The 21,502-nt window shown below is 40.7% G+C and overlaps 3 protein-coding genes across 3 annotated transcripts; all 3 read right to left on the reverse strand.

Annotated features, from left to right (window-relative positions):
* Nucleotides 1-11,766: 11,766 nt before the first annotated feature.
* LOC143890660 (putative carboxylesterase 18) lies at nucleotides 11,767-13,600 on the reverse strand. The gene is made up of 2 exons (XM_077395345.1): nucleotides 13,088-13,600; nucleotides 11,767-12,531 (listed from the first exon to the last, which is right to left on the reverse strand). The coding sequence occupies exons 1-2, from the start codon at nucleotides 13,522-13,524 to the stop codon at nucleotides 11,925-11,927; spliced, it is 1,044 nt and encodes a 347-aa protein (XP_077251460.1). The 5' UTR covers nucleotides 13,525-13,600; the 3' UTR covers nucleotides 11,767-11,924.
* Nucleotides 13,601-14,034: 434 nt separating this feature from the next.
* On the reverse strand, nucleotides 14,035-19,351 carry LOC143889397 (protein NRT1/ PTR FAMILY 5.4-like). The gene is made up of 4 exons (XM_077393578.1): nucleotides 18,468-19,351; nucleotides 18,156-18,373; nucleotides 16,241-16,752; nucleotides 14,035-14,958 (listed from the first exon to the last, which is right to left on the reverse strand). Exons 3-4 carry the CDS (start codon nucleotides 16,534-16,536, stop codon nucleotides 14,142-14,144), a joined length of 1,113 nt encoding a protein of 370 aa, XP_077249693.1. The 5' UTR covers nucleotides 16,537-16,752; nucleotides 18,156-18,373; nucleotides 18,468-19,351; the 3' UTR covers nucleotides 14,035-14,141.
* Nucleotides 19,352-19,498: 147 nt separating this feature from the next.
* LOC143889399 (putative carboxylesterase 18) lies at nucleotides 19,499-21,152 on the reverse strand. Its single transcript, XM_077393579.1, has 2 exons — nucleotides 20,464-21,152; nucleotides 19,499-20,250 (listed from the first exon to the last, which is right to left on the reverse strand). The coding sequence occupies exons 1-2, from the start codon at nucleotides 20,898-20,900 to the stop codon at nucleotides 19,674-19,676; spliced, it is 1,014 nt and encodes a 337-aa protein (XP_077249694.1). The 5' UTR covers nucleotides 20,901-21,152; the 3' UTR covers nucleotides 19,499-19,673.
* Nucleotides 21,153-21,502: the final 350 nt, after the last annotated feature.

Consider the following 21,502-nt stretch of genomic DNA (forward strand, 5'->3'; position numbering starts at 1 on the left):
GAAGAAAAGGGGGAGAATATATATCTTATCGAGTAGAAATAGAGTGGGCCACCTTGTGGATGATCCAGACCGTTCGTCTGCCTGGACCATAGATGAACTTCGGGATGGCCCTACCGGCTACAGTAGATAGGGTGTTCCCCAAAAACTAAGGTTCATAGGATGATCCTAACCCCTTCGATTTTGTGGAGTTTTCATTATTGTATCTTCCAAAAATGAATGGAGTCACAAATCAAAGGGTTAGCTAGGCTCTGATCACTTGTTTTCTAGCAGCAGAAAAAGAAACGAAAGGAAAAGAATCTGACGTGGAAAACTGGAAAAGAAAGGAAAAGAAATTGTGAGAAAATTCTGTTGTACACTTGGCCGAGAAAGAAAAAAAAAGTATGCAGGCAAAGTGGTTTTCTCAGGAAAGTGATTTTCTCACTCTTCTGGTGAGAAAATTTAGAGGGAAAGTGCAAGAAAGTTCATTTTCCACGTCATTATTTATATTTTCCACCTGTGTAATTATGCTTTCCCGAAAAAACAAGTGAACGGCGGAAAATGTCAAATCATGTCCGATCACGGAAAAATTTGGCTTACTTTCTTCTCCTTTCCTTTCTCAAAAAGGCAAGTGAACAGAGCCTAACTTCTTGTTTATTGATTGGGATTTGCAAAGGTAAAAAGCTGGCGGCCAGAAGTTTACACTATATGTGGTATTTTTGGGCTTTTCTGGGTATTTTGGGGGATTCACAACGTCAAGAATATAAAAAGTTCAAAACAATGTCACATAGTTTTTGAAAAGTGTTATCAAGACGAGATCTTGTGTGGATACAAGCCCTCCACTATGTGATTTACAAGTGTATGACATCAACCTTCTTCAATGGAGAATAACCAGAACTAAACTCGAGGACATGTTCAATGGGAGTTAACTGGCATAGGACACTAGTAAAGGGATTCTAATCCCCAGTATTTTTTTACTAGGGAGTTTTTTTAGTCGGTAGTTTATTTCAAAGTTTGGTAAGACTTTGTTTTTATATTCAATAGGATTGGGTCTCCTACTTTTAGTTGTGGTTAGTTTCCAAGCGTTTTGATTTTTATAAATAAAGGTGTTAAACATGGAAGGGGAATCAGCCCCATATTGAAGAAATAGAACTCTCTCTCTCTCTCCCCCCTTAAAAAATTGGAAAATTGTCCTTTGTGGTATTCTAACATTTCTTTTGTAACCATATTAATTCTACTGATTGGATGCAAAGATTGCCTTATAGAGTGGTTTTTGTACCACCAGCTATCCACATTAAGGCTCACCATGTTAATGGTCCAGACTCTATACTGTCTGAGAATAGGATGGGGTGTTGATAGGGGTTGACACAAAACAACCTCTATTGCATTTTTCTCTTCTTTCGATGTAAATGTGCGTACAACATATTTTACATCCATTTTTCCACTAAAACTGGGCATAAGAAATTTATTTTACGCCCATGTTACATCGGAAGAAACAGTGCCCCTACCAATTATCCTATCTTTAGAAAAGAAGAGCGATCAAACAAATACAACAGCTCCCAAAGAATCACCAAAAAAGAATGTGTCATGGGTGGATGAACTTAATCAAGTCGGGTGAAGAAGAGATTCTAGAAGTTGAAGAACCAAAGGAATCATGGCAGGAAGTTCGCAAGAAAGTTTGGCAAAACGCTCACAAAGAGCCCATCACACTCCTTCCAAACCAGCTGATTATGTAATTCACAAGTATTGAGCTTGTTGAGCTTTTAGGCTTAGCATTTGTCGCTCAAATGTGCTGTGCCTTGGTTTTTCTGATTTTCTCTCTCTCTCGCATGTTCCGAGTTAGGGTTGGTTTTGTGCTTTTATTGTACTATCTTTCTCTTTATCTAATAAATCAGTAGGGGTCCCCGCTAAACCCCATCTTACCCATCAAAAAAAAATATTATCCTTTTTTTTTTACTTCTCATCCCTTGGTGGTCTTATTCCAGTTCAAATTAAGACTCACATGATAGACAAAATCACCATGAATGAGAAAGAGAGGAGCTGAAAAAGTGAGGAACAACATTGGCCCGCACATAGGCCCATCAATCTCCTACATTAATGTCAAAAGGCCAAACCAAATAATAGGAGGAAATCATTCATCACAAAATGAAAACATGAAAACCATGACATACAAACATATAGAAAATTAAAAAAACACTGTTACACATAATAAAACCTCACACCCCCATTACAAAACAACATAAATGCATTCAAACAAGGCCAAATGGGCAGAATCCAACACCCTTACCCCCAAAAGATGTGAATGCCAGGTACAAGACAACACAAACTCTTTAAAGGTAGTCATAATATTACTACATACTATCCAAGGGAACTAAACATTGAAACAGTGAGGTTGCACCATATAGAATTCATGGTTTAGATATCAAGTGTTGTGTAGTTGGAAGGGAAGGAATGGTGGGTAAATGGAGTTCAGGCAATGGAGGCAGTTCAACCTTAGGAAGAGTTGGAATTTCTGGCAATTTGGGAACTTCGACTTTAGGAAGAGTTGGAATTTCTGGCAAATGAGTCTCCGGCAATTTTGGCGCTTCGACCTTAGGAAGAGTAGGGATTTCGGGCAATTGGGCCGCTTCGACCTTGGGAAAAGTTGGGATTTCAGGCAATTGGGGCACTTCAACCTTGGGAAGAGTTGGGATTTCGGGCAAATGAGTCTCGGGCAATTGGGGCACTTCGACCTTAGGAAGAGTAGGGATTTCGGGCAATTGGGGCACTTCGACCTTAGGAAGAGTAGGGATTTCGGGCAAATGGGTTTCGGGCAATTGGGGCACTTCGACCTTAGGAAGAGTAGGGATTTCAGGCAAATGGGTCTCGGGCAATTGGGGCACTTCGTCCTTAGGAAGAGTTGGGATTTCAGGCAATTTAGGCACTTCGAGCTTAGGAAGGGAAGGGATGTCAGGCAATGTGGGCTTAGGAAGTTCAGGAAAGTCTAGAAGATAGCGTGAGGCAAAACATAATTCACTGTTGAACAGTGACAGAGTGACGAGCAAAATTAAGAGAAAGGATCGGTGAGACGACATGTTTATATGACAGCAAGGCCTTAAGAGAGACTGATCAAAGGGATGAGACTACTTTTATGAGCATAAATTGCAAGCTCTTTTGAATAAAGAGCAAAACTGGTCGGATTTTATAGAGGGGGTGTGTTGAAGGAAATTGGGATTTAATCATGGTTGTTGATTTATCATCCAGTTGTTGGAGAAAATATGGTGATTGGTGACTTGTTTTGTTTGTTCACCTTCTGACCTATATCTGTATCATATTATATATGGGATCTGATATCCTAGAGGAGTTTTTATATGATGAAAGGCCATATAGTCTGTACGGTACTTTTTGAAAAATAATGGGCTATAAGGCCTGAGTTTTTATATGATGCCCGACTGTGCTGCCCCTTGGTCAAACCATGGCTTTAAATTTCGACCGAAATCCGAAATTTCAGATTTCGGTGGGGACCGAAACCGAAATTTTCCGAATTTTCATTTTTCGCCATTTACCAAATTTTAGACCGAAATTTCGGTAATTTTTGTAATTTCGGTCCGAAATTTTTGAACCAAATTACCAAATTTCGGACTGAAATTTCAGATTTCGCCAAAATTTCGGTTTTCGGTGGGTCCGAAACGGTTACCGAAACCGAAATTTTAAACCATGGGTCAAACCACCTTTTTGACTTCCCACTTAGATCAAAAATCAAAGGAGCAGGGTTTTGACATCCTGCCCTTTTAATTTTCACTGTCGGCCACCATATAAATTCTCATAAGGCCTTCATCATATAAAAACTCATCCAATACATACGTAAGGAAAGCTAAAGTAAAGGGTGCCATAGCAAAAAATCAGCTGCAAGGTGCCCCATTGGATCCACATCATCAAAGTGGATTTATGAGCACCGATAAATGTAAAATTAAAGAAATAATTAATGCACTTTGCTGAGATGTTTCCAATTGGGGAGCTCTCGTCGCTGGTTTTGGACACTTGTTATTTTGGGGTCATAATCTTAACCTGAAGCGTACCCTTGAAAAAACCCAGCTGCAAGGGAGCATCCCATTGGATCATGTCACCCATCCGCATTTATCATTCCTTTAATTTTGCATTTTTCAATGCCGTTAATTGTAAATGCAATCAGACAATGTGGATCCAATGGGGCCCCCATGCGGGTGAGTTGTTGCAAGGGCTTCTAACATGCATCATTTCAAATGAATATAAAAATAAGGGAAAATTACATTTACATCCCCTCTAGTTTCTGACACATACACTTCTACCCCTGTGGTTCTAAACGTGACAACTACACCCCCTGTGGTTTCATTGGGTTTTTTTTAACAGGACGGATCAGACGGTGAGGTGGAAATGACCAAAATGCCCTCGTCTTCCCCAACTGAAAATTAGGGTTTTCAGACTTGAAAACTAAAAATTAGGGTTTGATTCAAACCCTTGTTTATTTATCAACATAAAACCTCGATTTAGGAGTTTTATTTGTCTTCATTAACATCATTATCATGATTTGCACATAAACCCTAATATTTTAGGGTTTTTTTTTGTTTTTATCAATGTTTTTTTCTTGAAATGTGAGTTTGATGTAGCCATGGGGTGGGGTTTCATTGTCTGTGGTGGAGGTGACAGCGGTGGCCGGAGATGGCGATGCCAGCGGTGGCCGAAGGTGGCGACGGTGGTGGTGGGAAATGGTGTAACCCTAATCCCTCTGCAAATGAGGGTATTTCTTTGCTCAAAATATTAATCATGGTTAGTTTCAGTCTTTCCGTTAGGTTAAACTGACGGACCGTTGACGGAGGGGGTGTACTTGTCACGTTTTGAAACCTCAGGGGTGTACTTGTCACGTTTAGAACCACAGGGGTAGAAGTGTATGTGTCAAAAAACTAGAGGGGGTGTAAATGTAATTTTCCCTAAAAATAAATAAGACGTGAGACAAGCAGTATAGACCAATATATTTTTCTGAGAGAACTTTTTTCATTAGAAGAAGACAAACGTGGGATGCGTTTAGGGAACAGATATCTATGTTTTTTTGTTTTGGCAATGAAACTTCTACAGATTACAACATGATTGGTTACTTGTAGGGCAATTTCATCCCTTGTGATCCAGTTTTAACTTGATTAAGGGTAAACATGGGCCATTAGTGCTTCCCTAAATGCAATTATCTACTTTAATGGAGGCTTACACTAAAGAAATGAACTGCTTATGTAAGAAAATGAAACAAACAAAAAAAGAGGGACAAAGTTAAACCTCCGGTGAAGGCAGCAAGATGCGTAATGCGGTAAATCCTTCCCTTTTGTCTGAAGGGACATTTAAAGCATGCTCCAAGTTTGGAGAATGAGTTTTTAAAACCAAAGGGAGGTGGAATGTTGTTGTTTTGGGCCATATATAGAACTCAAAATCAGGCCTCTAGAGACGAAGAGTCAACCTGGAACTAAAAAAGTCTATTTTTACACCCAAAACGACAAGATAGACTGGCTAGGGAGGGAGTTTCCAGAGCGGAAATCTTCAATTTAATTTCTCACTCCTTGATGTGTATGTGTGCTTATTTTGTTGTTGTTTTCTTTTGTCTTTTATTCATCATCTCGAACGCCGGGGTCTTCCCAGTGTATTTTTTTCCTCATTAATTTAATTCTTTCCCATTCAATAAAAAAGATTACACCAACTCTAACAGCTTAAGCTTTTGGATTAATTGATTGTTTCACAGTTACCTCGACAATTCACCCGACAAAGACTGACTTCACCCCTGGAGCCGACTTGTCCAGGTGCTTCCTCGCCGGCGATAGTGCTGACAGCAACATCGAGCACCGCATGGCCCGAAGGATCTCGATCACACCACAGTACGAGTTTCGGGCGATACGAGTAATTGGACCAGTGGCGATACAACCATTTTCGGTGGGGAAGAGCAGACGCTGGTCGAGTTACGGTACGTCGGCTGACGTTGGTGTCAGTGGATTTGACGGACTGGTTGTGGAAGGTGTTCTTGCCTGAGGGTTTGGATGGGGACATGAAGCAGAGAACGTGTCAGGGCCGAGATCTCCCGATATTTCGGTGTCAGATTTTCCGGCTATTTTAGTTTTCGTGGCTCCAGTAGACATGCACTAGAGCCAACTTAAGTCACAAAATTATCTTTCATTTTTTCAGCTTATTGGTTCACTTCGAACTGCTTCAAAACTCTGCTCAGACATGGAATACAAGTAGGGAATAATACAAAGAGTGAATAAAATCATAATTGTGTACATGAACCTTTGTCAATAATAAAATCATAATTGTGTACATGAACCTTTGTCAATGCGAACTCGACTACGACCACGACCACGACCATGTCCCCCCGCACCCTTATACTTATTTTAGTTCGTCTTAAAATGAACCCACCCAAACAAATCCAATGCCCCTTGAAAGGCCCAAACTTTTCTATCCACACCACCTCTTATAAGAGGCAAAAGTTTCTTCCACTTTTCAATGTATGACTAATTATTTTGCATTGGTTTTCAAACACAGTCACAACACGCATGGGTCTTGGATTCAAGTTTCAAGGAACCACTAAAATACAAAGAAATTTAAAAGCAAAAGGGAGATTCTTATTTTGATTCTTCCTTTCAAATTTTTGAACTAAAATTCCAACAGGATCATCTAATAGATGTGAATTGTCTATCCAATATGGGGTCCACCATAATGAGCAGTGTAGATCATTTGAAATGCAGTGATCATTTGAAATATAATGGTGACATGCCATGAAACACACCTATTTCATTTTTATGGCGATATTATGATCTTCTCGGTATTACTGATCGAAGTAAATAGGAGGACAATGCAAGCAAATTGATGTTTCCACTCCTTTTGGACCATGTCCAGTTGTTTTTCTTTTCCTGAATATATGGTTGGGGATGTATGTGTATTATTATAGAAATAAATTTAAATCTCATCGCCTTTAAATTTTAAACGTTCTCCTTTAGTAGGTAAATGTATGGTTGGCAATGTATGTGTATCTAGGGCTTCAACTCGGGTCGGGCGGGTCGGGTTGGGTTTTTTTTCGGAAAACCCACGATTCCCAAACCCGGCCCTACCCATGATAAATCTCGGGTCGGGTCGGGTCGGGTCGGGTTTTTTCACGTTGACGCAATTTTTTAAGGAAAATTCTTGTTTGGCAAGGCAACTCAACTCATAGAAGCAGAAATTACACTCACATTACACTTGAATCAAACAATGATGTAATTACACTCACATTGCACTTGAATCAAACCATGTTGTAATCAAACAATGTTGTAATTACAGTCAAACAATGCTGAATCAAACACTTGAATCAACTCAACTCATAGAAGTAGAAATTACACTCACATACAATAACAGTGGGTGCGTGGGTTTTCACTTTTAACTTTTAACTAACAATAGAAAAAAATGTACATACTATAACTTATGTAACTCGGGTCGGGTCGGGTCGGGTCGGGCCCCTTCAAACCCGGCTTGACCCGAGATTCATGCGGGCTTTTGAATGCTCAACCCGGCTCGACCCGAAACCCATGAAACCTGAACCCAACCCAGGTTATTTTCGGGTCGGGTCGATGCGGGTCGGGTAAAACCCGGCTCGAGTTGCAGCCCTATGTGTATCATTATTCCACGCTTCTCTTTCTCTCTCTCTTCTCCTATATTGGTAATAACTTTCCCAGCTCGTCGGCATGCCGTTTGTGTCAGTGGAATTGACCGACTGGGCGTGGAAGGCGTTCCTGCAGGAGGGTTCGGACCGGGACCATGAGGCGGCGAACGTGTCCGGGCCGAGATCAGCCGATATTTTGGGGTCAGATTTTCCCTCTACGTTGGTTTTCGTGGCAGGGTTTGACCCGTTACGGGACTGGCAGAAATACACTTATCTCATTTTTGAAATTTCAACCCCATTTTGATGATTTTCATTTGCTTTTATTTACCTAAATATATTGTTTGTGATGTATATGTATCATTAGTGCAATAAATGAAAATCTCATAACCTTTCAATGTTTTTCTTTAGTAGGTAAAAGTTAGGTAAAGAAATTATATGGTGTGGCCGTATAAACTTGTACTTTTCAAAAAGTACGGTACGGCCCACGGCCCACACCATAGGATGATCCAAACCGTCAATTTGATGGGACACAATGAAATACCCCAAAACGTTTTGACGTATGTTTTTGGGGTGGGCATTTTCGTCCCATGAAAACCTAATTAATGGAGCCATTTGATTAATTTAAAAATGAAATTATTAAGTTTCTTAGTTGGGGTTAACTAGGGTTTTCCTTAAACCTACTAAATTAGGACTAGTTTTAATGAGAACCTAGAGAAAAGCAACCCTAGAAAATTTGTGTGGAGGTTTTGAGGAGGAAAATGTGTGGAGTTTTGGGAGAAATCTACCATTAAAGATGAGTGACTGGATTAAATTCCATGAGTTTAGTGTTTGATTTCATCATATCTTACGAAAGATGATCACTAAGAGATTGAGTTTTTAAGGCTTTGATCTAGGATTTGTGATTTGTGATTTGGTTGTAAAAGATCCCCATCCAAAGAAATTTATCAAAGATTGGGTGGGAGATTTATGATTAAGATCACAAACACAAGATCAAGCCTTGAGCTTCATAAGGAAATTAGGTTTTAGGGGAAAAAAAGGTATGTTAATTTTAAATAGATTAAGTGGTTGAGGTTTTTGGATATGATTTTTTGCTTTTTTAAGAATCCGATCAATCTTTTATGTTTTAATAACCCTAATCAAACAAGGAATTTAAAGAAGGGTCAGGTCGTGTGATTTCATGAAGTCCAAGGAAGGAATCATAGGATGTTTCGCAGAAAAAAAATCACTTGAAAAAGTGAGTTTCATGCGCGTTTGGGAAAAACCCAAATTGCGGGTTCAGACACCCGAACCCACGTACCTGAACGAAACAAAGAGCATGATTTTTCAGTAAATTTTCAGGGTGTTTGTTTGTGCGCCCGAAGGGTGGTCTTCGGATATCCGAAGGTGGGCGTACAGACGCCCGAACCCACTTTGGAGACAAGTTTCGAGAATATTTTTCCCAGGCAATTTTGTGGGCCCAAATTTGCCCCGAAGGACTTAAATACAATTTTAAAGTATTAACCTAAAGTTAATATGGTTGTAGGTGATTCAACGCTGTAATTAAGGGATCTTGTTTGTGGGAAAACAAACTCGAACACTACCACGTGAGTAGACATGTTCTATTATTGGTTGATTATTATGCAATTTTTGCATGTATTCAAGACAATCGTTGATGTGTTAGTGTACACATGGACCTGATATATGCCCTCGCATGTTCCAAGTATGGAATTTGCTAGTTGCATGTTATGTGCCCGTATGACTTAGTTAGTCTCAGTTTTACATCGGGACATAGAGTTGTCCGAGTGACATGCCACAGTTGTAGTCCTTCTTAGGACAAGTTTGGATCTGTTGGGATTAACCAAGCGTGGGTGAGACCTTTTCTAGTCTAAGAAGGGTTTAGGTTCTGGCTGCAGTTATTGCTTCTCGCAGAATTTTCAAGAGCATAATCCTTCGCAGTACCTTTGAGCGTGAGATCTTCCAAGAGAATAGTGGGGATTCGGCTTCCCACAAGTTGGTGGGCAAGTTCCATGACTATGTACGTAGTCAAGTAGTACTAGTCTCACCATGCCAGTTACAGGTACACGTAGTCGCATGTTATGCCAGTTTATACCAGTTTTGCTAGCTAGTTTGTTATGCCAGTACACAGTGATTACATATTATATCAATGGAATAATTAGTTTAGTGTTATTAGAATTCTTAATAATATTCTTGTTATTAAATTGTTGATTAGAATTTGTCTATTTCATTGAGCTATGCCTCATTCCATGTATTATATGTTACAGATGGGGAACAATAGGATGTTTTGATTCGCAGGCTACAGGGAGTGAGCATGGCGCACATTTAGGATTTACAGTTGTTCATTATTGAGACAGTAGAGATAGGAATAAACTTTTAGTTGATTCAGTTGGTTTATTTCATTGTAGTCCAAATGACAAGATTTTCAGTTTCCTCATTTATTTCACTCTGACAGTTGATCATTTATTTTATGGATTCATTAAATTAATTACTTTGTTTATCACATGGTTCTTTTGAATGCCTTACATATTTGTGGTTAATAGTGAATATGTGGGGTTGTTACGTAACTAGATCGAATCTCGATTTGGGGTCATGACAGTGGCAGCCTTGACCATGGTTCTCGTGGGCACCTTGCCATATATGTTTCACCTCACCATTGGAGCTCGATTTTGATCCCAACAAAGTAATAAAGGTGATGTGGCATGAAAAGTACCTATTTCATTTTGGGCAATGATAAATTTGCTCTTTTAAAGGAGGGTATGTGACAGACTTTAACACTTTTTGACATCAATTCAAGTTAAAGGGGTGTGAATTATCCTACAGGGGGTGAGAATTTATTATCGCCGTTCTTTTTTGTATGGCGATATAACGATCTCCTTGGTATTACTGATTGATGTAAATGGGAAAATAATGCAAGAAAATTTATGTTTCAACCGCCCTGTTGGAGCATTTCCAGTTGTTTTCTTTTCCTGAATATATGATTGGTGATGTACGTGTATTATTATTGCAATTAATTTAAATCTCATCACCATTAAATGTTTTCCTATAGTTCGTAAATGTATGGTCGGTGATGTAGGTGTATCATTATCCCACTCCTCTTTCTCTCTTTTCTCTCTGTATTGGTAGTGACTTCCTACCACTGCTCTAATAGGTGGACGACCAAACGCTACTAACTACATACATACAAGGTAAATTTCAGGTGAATCCAATGCTTGCCTCTTTATACCCTCTTGACTACTTACACCACTATTCTACGAGGTAAATACCTACAACCAAACAGAGCCAAAATGGGCTGTCTTGTTGAAGGAGGACATGCTTAAAAACAAATACCAAAATGCTAAAAAGGAATGGGATGCTACATTATTTCTTAAAAAAATGGGATGTTACATCCCTTATCATAAGATTCCATGAGCAGATTGATCTTAATTGATCTTAGCCGTTGGATCCAAGGTAGAAAATATCTATTTCTCTTGTTTAAATTAGGAAAATAATATCGGTGTTTTTGCAAAAGATCGGAGGGTTAGGATCATCCTATGAAGAAGATTTTATGGGCAAGCCTATTTATATTGAGGCCAACAAATGAACGGTTTGAATCTTTTAACAAGGTGGCCCAAGTGAGATTTTTTTTTAAATACACTTTATATGATGTCTGTAGTACGTAGGTGTATGTATTTTTTAAAAATACAATAAGGCCTGCCTTCAAAGATTTACACCATTCATTTGTTCGGCCCCACGGAGAGGAGAGAGAGAGAGAGAGATCTTAACTAGTTAAAGAGTGCATTTTACGGACTTTTAATGCTTTTCACGTTAATTACCATGGTGGAATTTATCCTACAAGGAGGGTGAATTTATTTATTTTTGATGGATAAGCTAGGGTTAGGCGGACTCCTACCAGAATATTGATTAAAGAAAGACCATACGGTAGCAAGAACAAGACCATTGCCTAATCCTTAGAAAAATATCTAACGAAAAAGGTAGAACAACTAGGGTCAAGATACTTTTAAAGACAAACTCAAAACAAGCAATAGGAAAGGAATACACGAGCCGGATATGTGCAATTGGTGAGACTTGGGACACGGATGATCCCTAGAGCAAGACCCCATAATCAAGTGAAGCCATGTTTACTGTGATCCGTGACGTAGGGGGCGAATTTATGATGGCAATGGAAATGATCAAAATGGGGTGGAAATATAAAAATGAGATAGGTTTAATTTCATGACATATCACAGGTGTATTTCAAATGATCTACACTGCTCATTATTATGGGCCCCATATTGGATTCCCAATTCAAACCTATGAGATGATACTAACTAAAGGTTGGCCAAATTCATGGTTGTAGAAAATGAGATCCCCTTCCTACTTTTTGGACCTTGCTGGACTGCTTCATGACGAAATCCCTCATCTCCGTAATTAGCAGCGAAGATTCGGGCAATTCTGGAAATAAGTAAAAGACATGTATCGTGCCGGGATACTCCACCAGATACGCTTCCTTACCCGATTTCCTCAGCCAGTCGAAGTATCGCTTCTGCCAGTCTTGTAACGGGTCAAACCCCGTCACGAAAACCAACGTAGTGGGAAAATCCGATCCCGAAATATCGGCCGATCTTGGCCCTGACACGTTCACCGCCTCATGGTCCCGGTCCGAACCCTCCGGCAGGAATGCCTTCCACGCCCAGTCAGTCCGTTCCACCGACACCAACGGCATACCAACGAGTCGTAACTCGGCCGGGGTCCGCTCCTCCCCACCGAAAAATGGTTGTATCGCCACCAACCCAATAACTCGGACCACCCTAAACTCGGATCGAGGCATGTCGGAGATCCTCCGCGCCACATGGTGTGCGACGTTGCCACCGGCACTGTCTCCAGCGAGGAAGCATCGGGATACATCGATCCCGGGGGCGAAAGTGTCTAAGTCAGTGGAATTGTCGAGGTACCTAGCATAGGGAGAAACTTTAATAAGATCAAAAAAGAACTTCAAGTCACAAGAGAAAGGAAGTATTAAAAAGTTAACAAGGGTAGTATGTTGACGTACCACCTTCATAGGACTCTACAGTCGACCACCATATAATTTCTCGTGGTAAAAAATTTAATGCAAAACAACTTTCAAAATATATTACGGTGCAACTCGGGTCAATTTTGGGAACTCGGGTTCAGCTTTTACTTAAAATCGGATCGGATCCGGTTTGGTTCCAAGTCTTTTTTAGCAAAAGCTAAACCTGACCTAACTCAAGTTACACCCTAAAGCATACATATGTCCCTTATTTATAGACTATCAACTAGTTCTCAAACTCTATCTCTACGACTAGAATAAGCATCATCTCTAGGAGGGAGTTGCTAGCTACCTAAAGCATACATATGTCCCTTATTTATAGATTATCAACAACTTCTCAACCTCTATCTCTAGGATTAGGATAGCTGTTGCATGTGAGAGTAGCCACACAAGCTCACTTTTCAGCAGATTTTGTACGAACGTACTACATCAGTATGTACCTGACGACGTCGATGCCGTCCTCGTACTGCACTGGGTAACGGTTTTCTGGCGAGAGGCGGTAATTGACGGAGACGATGACGGCGGGGATCTTCCGAGCAATTCTCCGGCAAACTTTGTCGTAGGCCTTGGAGGCCGCCGAGAGGAAGGAAAAAGCACCACCGTGGAAGAAGACGATGACCGGAAGGCGGTTTCTGTTGCATTCCGTCGGGGTGAAGATGCGAAACCAGAGGTTTCGGGTAGGGTCAACAGTTATATCGGCGGTTTTGACTCCTTTGACTGGTTTTCCTTTAGGGGGTAAGCGTATGTCGAAGAAGTTGAGGAGACGGCGGTTGACGGTGACGTTAGCTCGCCGTGATGCGTCGATAACGGCGGTCAGAATGTGCAAGTAGATCTTTGTCTTCCATGGGAGGGATGGAGAGGAGACTCTTTCAGACATTTTCTTTCCCTTTACGCTTTGCTCTATTTGGGCTTAGACGGTATGTTTTGAATCAAAGCCATGTTATACATGGGCGTAAAATAAATAGTCCCACCCCATTAAAACATGAGGTGTAAAATGGTACGCCCACCATGCCTATTAATTTGGGGTAAAGAAGCGGTGAACCGTGAACCTCTAGTTAGTATCATATGATAGCTTTGAATTGGGAATCCAATATGGGGCCCATAATAATGAGTGGTGTAGATCATTTGAAATACAATGATAATTTGGAATACAACTGCGATGTGAAATAAGCCTATCTAGTTGTTTATATTTCCACCCCATTTGATCATTTCCATTTGTTTTTATTTACCTAAATATATGGTTGATGATGTATATGTATCATTATTGCAATAAATGTAAAACCCGTCAACTTTCAATGTTTTTCTTTAGTAGGTAAAAGTTAGGTAAAGAAATTATATGGTGTGGCGGTATAAACCTGTATGTGGCAGTATAAACCTGTATATTTCAAAAAGTATGGTACAGCCCACACCCTATGATGATCCAAACCGCCTATTTGATGGGACACAATGTAAATAGGTTGAGCACAATTGGGACCCTTCCCTCAAACACAAGATCTAAGGAGAAGAACCATGAATCTGCTTATAAATAAAATGTTTAGATACAAACATATAGAAAACAAGCCACAAAGTGCCCAACCCTGCAAGAAGCCAATAGTAGTAATCTAAATGTGCATGGTTAAGATCACTAGCTAACCATTCCGGGCTTATCTCCTCAACAAAGGAAATTATAAAGTTTTTCAAGAAGCTACCCAAGCTAATGATGCTAAGATAAGCCGCAGACCCCACGCTCCGCATTCCGTCCGGCATCTGATCGTAGAACAATTCTTGCAAACCTGCTAATGTAAACATGCCCGCAATGCCGCAAATGCCGTATTCCGGAAGCAACCATAACACGCTCATGGGAACGATCCCGTCCGGTAGATCGGAGGGCCCGAGTTGTTTGGCAATTCTAAGCCTTTTCGTCTCTACTAGAGCCGCTACCACCATGGAGAACAGGGACAGAAACAACCCGACTCCAATTCGTTGGAGTGTCGTTAGCCCGGATGGGATTCCGGTGACTCTTCGAGTGGCCGGAATGAGAATCCGGTCGTAGATTGGCACTGTCAGGATTGATACTAGCCCAATTGTAACTTGCATGGAGGCAGGTGGGAGCTTGAATTTGTAGAAAATATTTGTGTTCATGGTGCTGCTTTGTTTAGTGAAGAAGGTGCCACCTTGAGAGAGCACCACACCATACATCAAGCAGAAGAGCCCTATGGGGAGCAGACGAAGGAGTAATTTTACTTCTTCTATTTGAGTTATTGAGCAAAGCCTCCAGTTATTCTTACTTAACTCATCTTCCTTGTCTCTGAGAGCAGCTTTGTCCAAAAACCTACATTTCTTAAGTTAGGGGCAGGAAATTGAAAATGTATGACATGGTGTTTTTCACTTAAAACATGCTAAAAGGACTCTATCTGTTAGGCTCTTTCATGACAGCCACTTTTTGGGCCCCGCTGTTGAAAAGGATGTGATCCGATCCGTTGATCTAATTAGAGACCACAAGTTTGGCCCATTGATTTTGATCTCACTTTTATCAAATGATCATTACTCCGTGATTCTTGAAGCCTTGTTTTAGGGTCCTCTAGGTCATTTTCCGGGACCATGAAAAAATATTACATGGGAAGTGGTATATTCATCCCTTTTCTTCCCTGGGCCAGCCACCTCTAGTGTATTTGTGACTACACTTTTACACTGTCAACTCGAAGAAATGAGAGGTCAAGAAGCGAGAGTTTGCCCACCAAGAATTCATGCCGAGCATTTTGTGAGACTTGGTGAACAAATCTGCAATCTTAAGGCCTCAAGATGGACAAGGCGAAAGTTAGGGCAGTCATTTTATCCTAGCGCTTCTCGCGAGTGAAGCGGCAGTCCACTTCTATATGTTTGGTACGCTCATTAAAGACAGGGTTTGTAGCAATCTGAATAGCGCTCTTATTGTCACAATGAAGAGGCATTGCAGCGGTGAGATGAACCCCAAGATCAGATAGAAGCCTGCGTAACCAAACAGAGAGGCCCAACGAAGAAAAAGGGGCGAATATATCATTTCCAATATTATATGGACTATTTGTGGGGCCAGTTGTGAGAGATGGGCAGGAGATGGGAGAGACTTGATAGTGGGAGTGAGGGAAGCATGGAAAGCTGCAGGACAAAAAAAAACCAATATAAATAGGATTTTCTTTTCATTAGTTTTTAGAGATTTTTGATGCTATATCAACTCCCACCCTTACATTTATCTCCCTCACCTTCCTTCTTGGTTCTCTCACACAGTTGGGTCCACGAATATCCTATGGAATTAATTTTCATGGTTGCCAAACATGGCCTTAAGAAATGCTAAACAATTGATTTTTGACCTGGACTATTGGTCAAGCAAATCCGTTTCTCATTAGGGGAGTGGTAAGTGGTATATTCACCCTCTTTTCTTCCTTGGGCCGCATCACTCGTGGCCCCTCTTTTCTGGGTTAGTAGTACATTTGAATTTGAGTTATTGGGTTTTGAACCCAGGACCTTTCGCAAGGCAATAACTCTGATACCACGTGAAACAACCAGTTACTCCAAAAGCTTAAACTGGTAGAGTTGGTGTTATTTAATCATTTATACTTCAACGAAATCTAACTTACTTGAATTGATCTGTCCGAGCGAGTTGGTTAGTTTGGGGAGAAACATCCATCGCTAGAGAAAACCATCCTTCATCACCAATGTCTTTTGCGAAAGGAAGGCGCCACTTGCGAGTAGCTGCTACAAGGACTTGTGCAATACTCGTAAACGGACTCCCGCTCAGAGTTTGTTGCTTGTATGATTTCCTTCCTGTGAGAAAGATGACAAGTGCAAAGGCCATGGAAATCGTGGGAACTGCAAACCCGGCCACCCATCCCACATTGTCTTGGACATAAGGCACAATGAGGTTTCCCATCATCCCGCCTATGGATGTCCCAAAGTACCACCAATTGAAAAAGGAATTCTTAGCTTCCCTCTGCTGCTCACTCTCTCTGTCAAACTAATCTGCCCCAAAAGCTTGGAGGCATGGCGTGTCTGCCCCATGTCCGAGGGCGACCACATAAAAAGAAATGAAAGATAACAATTTACCAAACCCGAAAGGATTCCCCGCTGATAGAGTTAATGTGACAAGTCCCTGAAATCAATCCTACTCAATTAATTCTGCTGATCATGTGGAGCTTAATGCCCTTTTGTTTTGGATTTTGAGAACCGATTGTGAGTCCAAAACTGATTACTAGGCCCAAAATTAAGGCCTTGTTTGTTTTAAAATTTGATAACTGATTGTGAGTCAAACGATAATTATTGGACACAAAATTAAATTTAAATTTGAGTCCAATTATCAGTTTTGGACTCCATCAGTTCTCAAAATACGCAGGATGTAAATTTGAGTCGAATAAATCAATTTTTGACTTGCAATCGGTTCTCAAAATTCAAACAAACAGGGCCAAAGTAATGAACATATATAACATGCTGACTGCCGCAGTAGTAGTAAGTTTGGTAGGCATAATAAAATAAGTTGATGAGTTGATGTTAAAGTATAAAAGATTAAATAACGCCATCTCCATCAGCTTAGCTTTTGGAGTAACTGATTGTTTCACTTGGTATTAGAGCCAAAGGTCCCGAGTTCAAACCTCCAGTAGAGCAAAAGTCCATATGCAAGATGCAATAGCCAAATCCAAAAGAGGGGCCACATGTGCCACGTGTAGACCAACCCAAACGTGAGGGGGAGTGTCAAAGTATAAAAGATTAAATAACGCCATCTCCATCAGCTTAAGCTTTTGGAGTAACTGTTATTTCACAGTTGACTCAAACACTCAAACTAACACCGAGCTGACAAGGATGACTTCCAAGCAAGATATTGCTCGGCGAGCAAAGATGGACTATTCTTTTAGAGTTTAGCATAATAGGAGGTTTCTTTTCATTTTTTTTTTGAAAAGGAAAAAACTTTTACTCAGGTTTCTTTTCATTTTAGGGGGCTTTTACATCAGATTTGAGGTTTTTTCCTTTGCTAGGATTTTCTCCTTTGCTAAGATCTTTCTCCTTTACATCAAGACACCTAACTCAACAGGAAATCGCCCGAGGTGGCTGCATGAAGCTTTAGAAAATATCATTCTTCATTGCATTTACGCACGGTGTTTTAGAATCACATAGTTGGATTTGCTACATATGATTCTTTCCATCTTTTCATTCTATGCCTAGAATAATCTGTCAAATCCTTCCATTAAAGGTGGCCAAACATAATCTTAGGGACGCATTCTTCAACGCTCTTCATTCTCCGCACTATATAGGGGGCAAAACGAGGGTCACTTCGAGCAACTCCACTTTGCTTCAAGAATTCAGCAATTTTTTATTTACAATTTCCAACAAGAAATACCCTAGAAGACTACAAAGTCTTTCCACAAAACAAAGCCTATTAATTTTGATTTACAATCTCCAACAAGAATGATTAAAGAACACAAGTTGAGTTGATTCGGTGCTACACGTTCGAGTCAACTTGGGTTTCTGAGTTTTTGAAGTATAAGATAAAAAAAAACTAACCATGAGATAAATTGAGGAGGAGGAAATGATGGTTCGATAGCGACCCAAGTAGGAGTCTGCAACAAATGCTCCGAGTAATGGAAGCAGGTTGGCTATGCCAAACCAGAGGTTGACGCTCTTGGCCGCATTCACTGTTGACTCATGGTATACATTCGTCAGGTACATTATGAGATTTCCCGAGATACCGAAATAGACGAATCCCTCTGCAACTTCCAACACTGGGGAAGGATGATTTGAAAATAAGAGATTACTGTAAGCAAATAAGCTGTAATTAAACGAATAAACGAAGAGGGCTTTACTTTGTTAGCTTACCAATTATGTAAATGGCGGATCTCCATCCGCCTATAGATGTCTTTCTGACCTGAAATTGCTCCTCAAGAACATTAAGAAGAGGAGATGATGCTTGGGAGGTCTCCATCTTCCATACCAGTTGTGAAATTATGAGTCTTTATTTAGCAAAAACTTTTTGTTCATAGTTTAATGGATCGAGTCTCAACATAGAGATAAATAATCATAAAAATTAATTGCCTTAATGCAAGTTGATTTGTTTTAATGATAAAGTATGTAGTTGGCATTTCGATACTATACTTGTATATAAGATCTGGTATGTAGCTGGCATTTTGATACTTTGATATAGTTTAATGGGTTGGGCACCAGCATGCATGGAGATAAATAAGACTAAAAATTAAATGCATTAATGCAATTGGCTTAATTTAATGATATAGTACACAGGCCTTCTTGAACAATTCGTTTGAGAAGATGGAGAGAGAAGGAAATAGATTATGTCCGCGCCGTGATTCGTTTTAGATTTTAACAACAGGTTGTGATAGGCCCTCTTTGTTTTAGATTGTGACAACCGATTGTGGGCCTCAAAAGTAATGGAAATTATGAACAGGGCGTAATTGTTGGACTCAAACTCGTGTCTAATTTTGAGTCCCACAATCGGTTTGGGACTCACAATCGGTGGTCAAAATCTATCGGTAGTCTCATCTCTTTTTTTGCGTGGTCTCATCTCTTGGGAAAAAAAAGGAAGAAGAAAGAGGTATTTGTTTGAAAATTTAACCCTTACGAAGGAAGGGTGTTTGAAGGATCTGAAATTCGGAATCCATGGTCTTTAATTCCAAAGAGGATCTCTGTTTTGAAAGTAGTTTACAAAAGAGAAATAAAAGTTAAAAGTACTGGACAATATTTTCCAAGGGAGTACATGGATAAGTTTATGAAAGGGCTAGAGTTACTAATGCCACTCTTATTTTATACTTATTATATAATCCCACTACTCCAACTTCACCATTTTTTATTGGTAAATAAAAACATATTTTAATGGTCAGAATGGGGTGGAAATATAAAAAAAGACATCGGTTTATTTAATAACACGCGTCACTGTTGTATTTCAAATTATCAACAGCGCTGGGCCCCATATTGGATGGCCAATTCAAACCTATCACATAATCCCACTACTACAACTTCACCATTTTTTATTTTCTACACTACCCTCCAAATACCCAAATTCATTGTTTTTTACCCTTTCACCTTGCTTGATTGCTTCATAATGAAATCCTTTGTCTCCGTAATTAGCATCAAAGATTCGGGCAATTCTGGAAATACATAAAATGCATGTATCGTGCCGGGATACTCCACCAGATACGCTTCCTTTCCCGATTTCTTCAGCCACTCGAAATATCGCTTCTGCCAATCCTGTAGCGGGTCAAACTCGGCCACGAAAACCAACGTAGCTGGAAAATCAGATCGCGAAATATCGGCCGATCTCGGCCCCGACACGTTGGCGGCCTCGTGGTCCCGGTCGGAACCGTCTGGCAGGAAAGCCTTCCACGCCCAGTCCGACCGTTCCACCGACACCAACGGCATACCAACGAGTCGCAACTCGGCTGGCGTCCGCTCTTCCCCGCCAAAAAACGGCTGTATCGCTACTAGCCCTATAACTCGTACTGTCCGAAACTCAGACTGTGGCGTGTCAGAGATCCTTCGGGCTACGTGGTGCGCGATATTCCCGCCGGCGCTGTCTCCGGCGAGAAAGCATCGGGATAAGTCGGCGGTAGGGGCGAAACCATCTATATCGAGGGAATTTTCGAGGTACCTGGGAAACAGCCAATTAATCCAAATCACAATCCCTTAAGCGTTGCCCCTCTTTTTTAAAGGCCAATTCTGTTCTGGCCGCTAGGATTTTTTTTTTTTTTTTCATAATAAATTAGTGTCTCCAAGTGGTAAGAGATTCGAGGGGTACGATTGATTCGCGGTGATAAGCAGTTATAATTGGTGTTATTTAATCATATTTATATTTGAACAGTACCTGATGACGTCGACTCCATCCTCGTACTGTGCCGGGAAGGGGTTTTCCGGCGCGAGGCGGTAGTTGACAGAGACGATGACGGCCGGAATCTCGAGAGCAAATCTCCGGCAGACGTCGTCGTAGGCCTTGCTGTCCGCCGATAGGAAGGAGAAACCACCGCCGTGGAAGAAGACGATGACTGGAAGGCCGTTGAATGATTTTCCATCAGGGGTGAAGACGCGGAACCAGAGGTTTCGGGCTGGGTCAACGGTTACGTCGGCTGTTTTTACTCCGTTGACTGGTTTTCCGTTAGGAGGTGAGCGGATGTCGAAGAAGTTGATGAGACGGCGGTTGACGGTGAAGTTAGATCGCCGTGCTGCGTCGGTAACGGCGGACATAACGGTGCAGTAGATCTTTGTCTTCCATGACAGAGAAGGAGAAGAGACTATTTCAGACATTTTCTTTCCTTTTTTTTTTTTTGGCTTTGCTCTATTGGGTTTAGACTTTAGATGGTCGTTTTATAATTGAGATAGAGAGGGGAAGAAGAAGCAGCCAAGCAGGTCTTCGTATAGAAAAGCACGAGAGGCAGTTTGTCTCGGTAGAGAAGCACCATGATTTTTTTGCGATGGAGCTTAGCAAATTCTTCGATAGGGTGGATCCCACCACGTCATTTTGCCCCATGCTTCGATGGGATAACTGCCACGATCTCCCACTTTTTTTTATGATCCAAACTGTTCATCTGTATGGGCACAACGTAAATAGGTTGTGCCCCAAAAATCATTTCCATAGGATGATCCTAACCCTCCGATCTGTAGAAGATTCCATAAATGATTTTTGAAAATCTCCATTTTCAGATCAATTCAAATCGGAGGGTTAGGATCATCTTATGGAAATGATTTTTGGGGCACAACCTATTTACGTTGTGCCCGTACAGATGAACGGTTTGGATCATCAAAAAAAGTGGGTCATACCTACTTTCTTAGACTTCACTTGTTTTCACGGCCACCCATCAAGTAAATTCTCCATTTATAGATGGAAATGAGTTTTTGGGCACAACCTA

Source organism: Tasmannia lanceolata, unplaced genomic scaffold, assembly GCF_043159265.1.
Source record: "Tasmannia lanceolata isolate RefF3 unplaced genomic scaffold, GAP_Taslan_0.1 ptg000013l, whole genome shotgun sequence".
NCBI classification, from domain to species: Eukaryota; Viridiplantae; Streptophyta; class Magnoliopsida; order Canellales; family Winteraceae; genus Tasmannia; species Tasmannia lanceolata.

Bases quoted from the DNA above. Each gene is read 5' to 3' on its own strand.
- LOC143890660 (XM_077395345.1), bottom strand. From the start codon at position 13,524: ATGTCTGAAAGAGTCTCCTCTCCATCCCTCCCATGGAAGACAAAGATC. The intron at 12,532-13,087 runs GTACATACTGAT...TCCCTATGCTAG, and splicing joins GACGGCATCGACGTCGTCAG to GTACCTCGACAATTCCACTG.
- LOC143889397 (XM_077393578.1), bottom strand. From the start codon at position 16,536: ATGATGGGAAACCTCATTGTGCCTTATGTCCAAGACAATGTGGGATGG. The intron at 14,959-16,240 runs GTAAGTTAGATT...TAAGAAATGTAG, and splicing joins GCTCGGACAGATCAATTCAA to GTTTTTGGACAAAGCTGCTC.
- LOC143889399 (XM_077393579.1), bottom strand. From the start codon at position 20,900: ATGTCTGAAATAGTCTCTTCTCCTTCTCTGTCATGGAAGACAAAGATC. The intron at 20,251-20,463 runs GTACTGTTCAAA...GCTGTTTCCCAG, and splicing joins GATGGAGTCGACGTCATCAG to GTACCTCGAAAATTCCCTCG.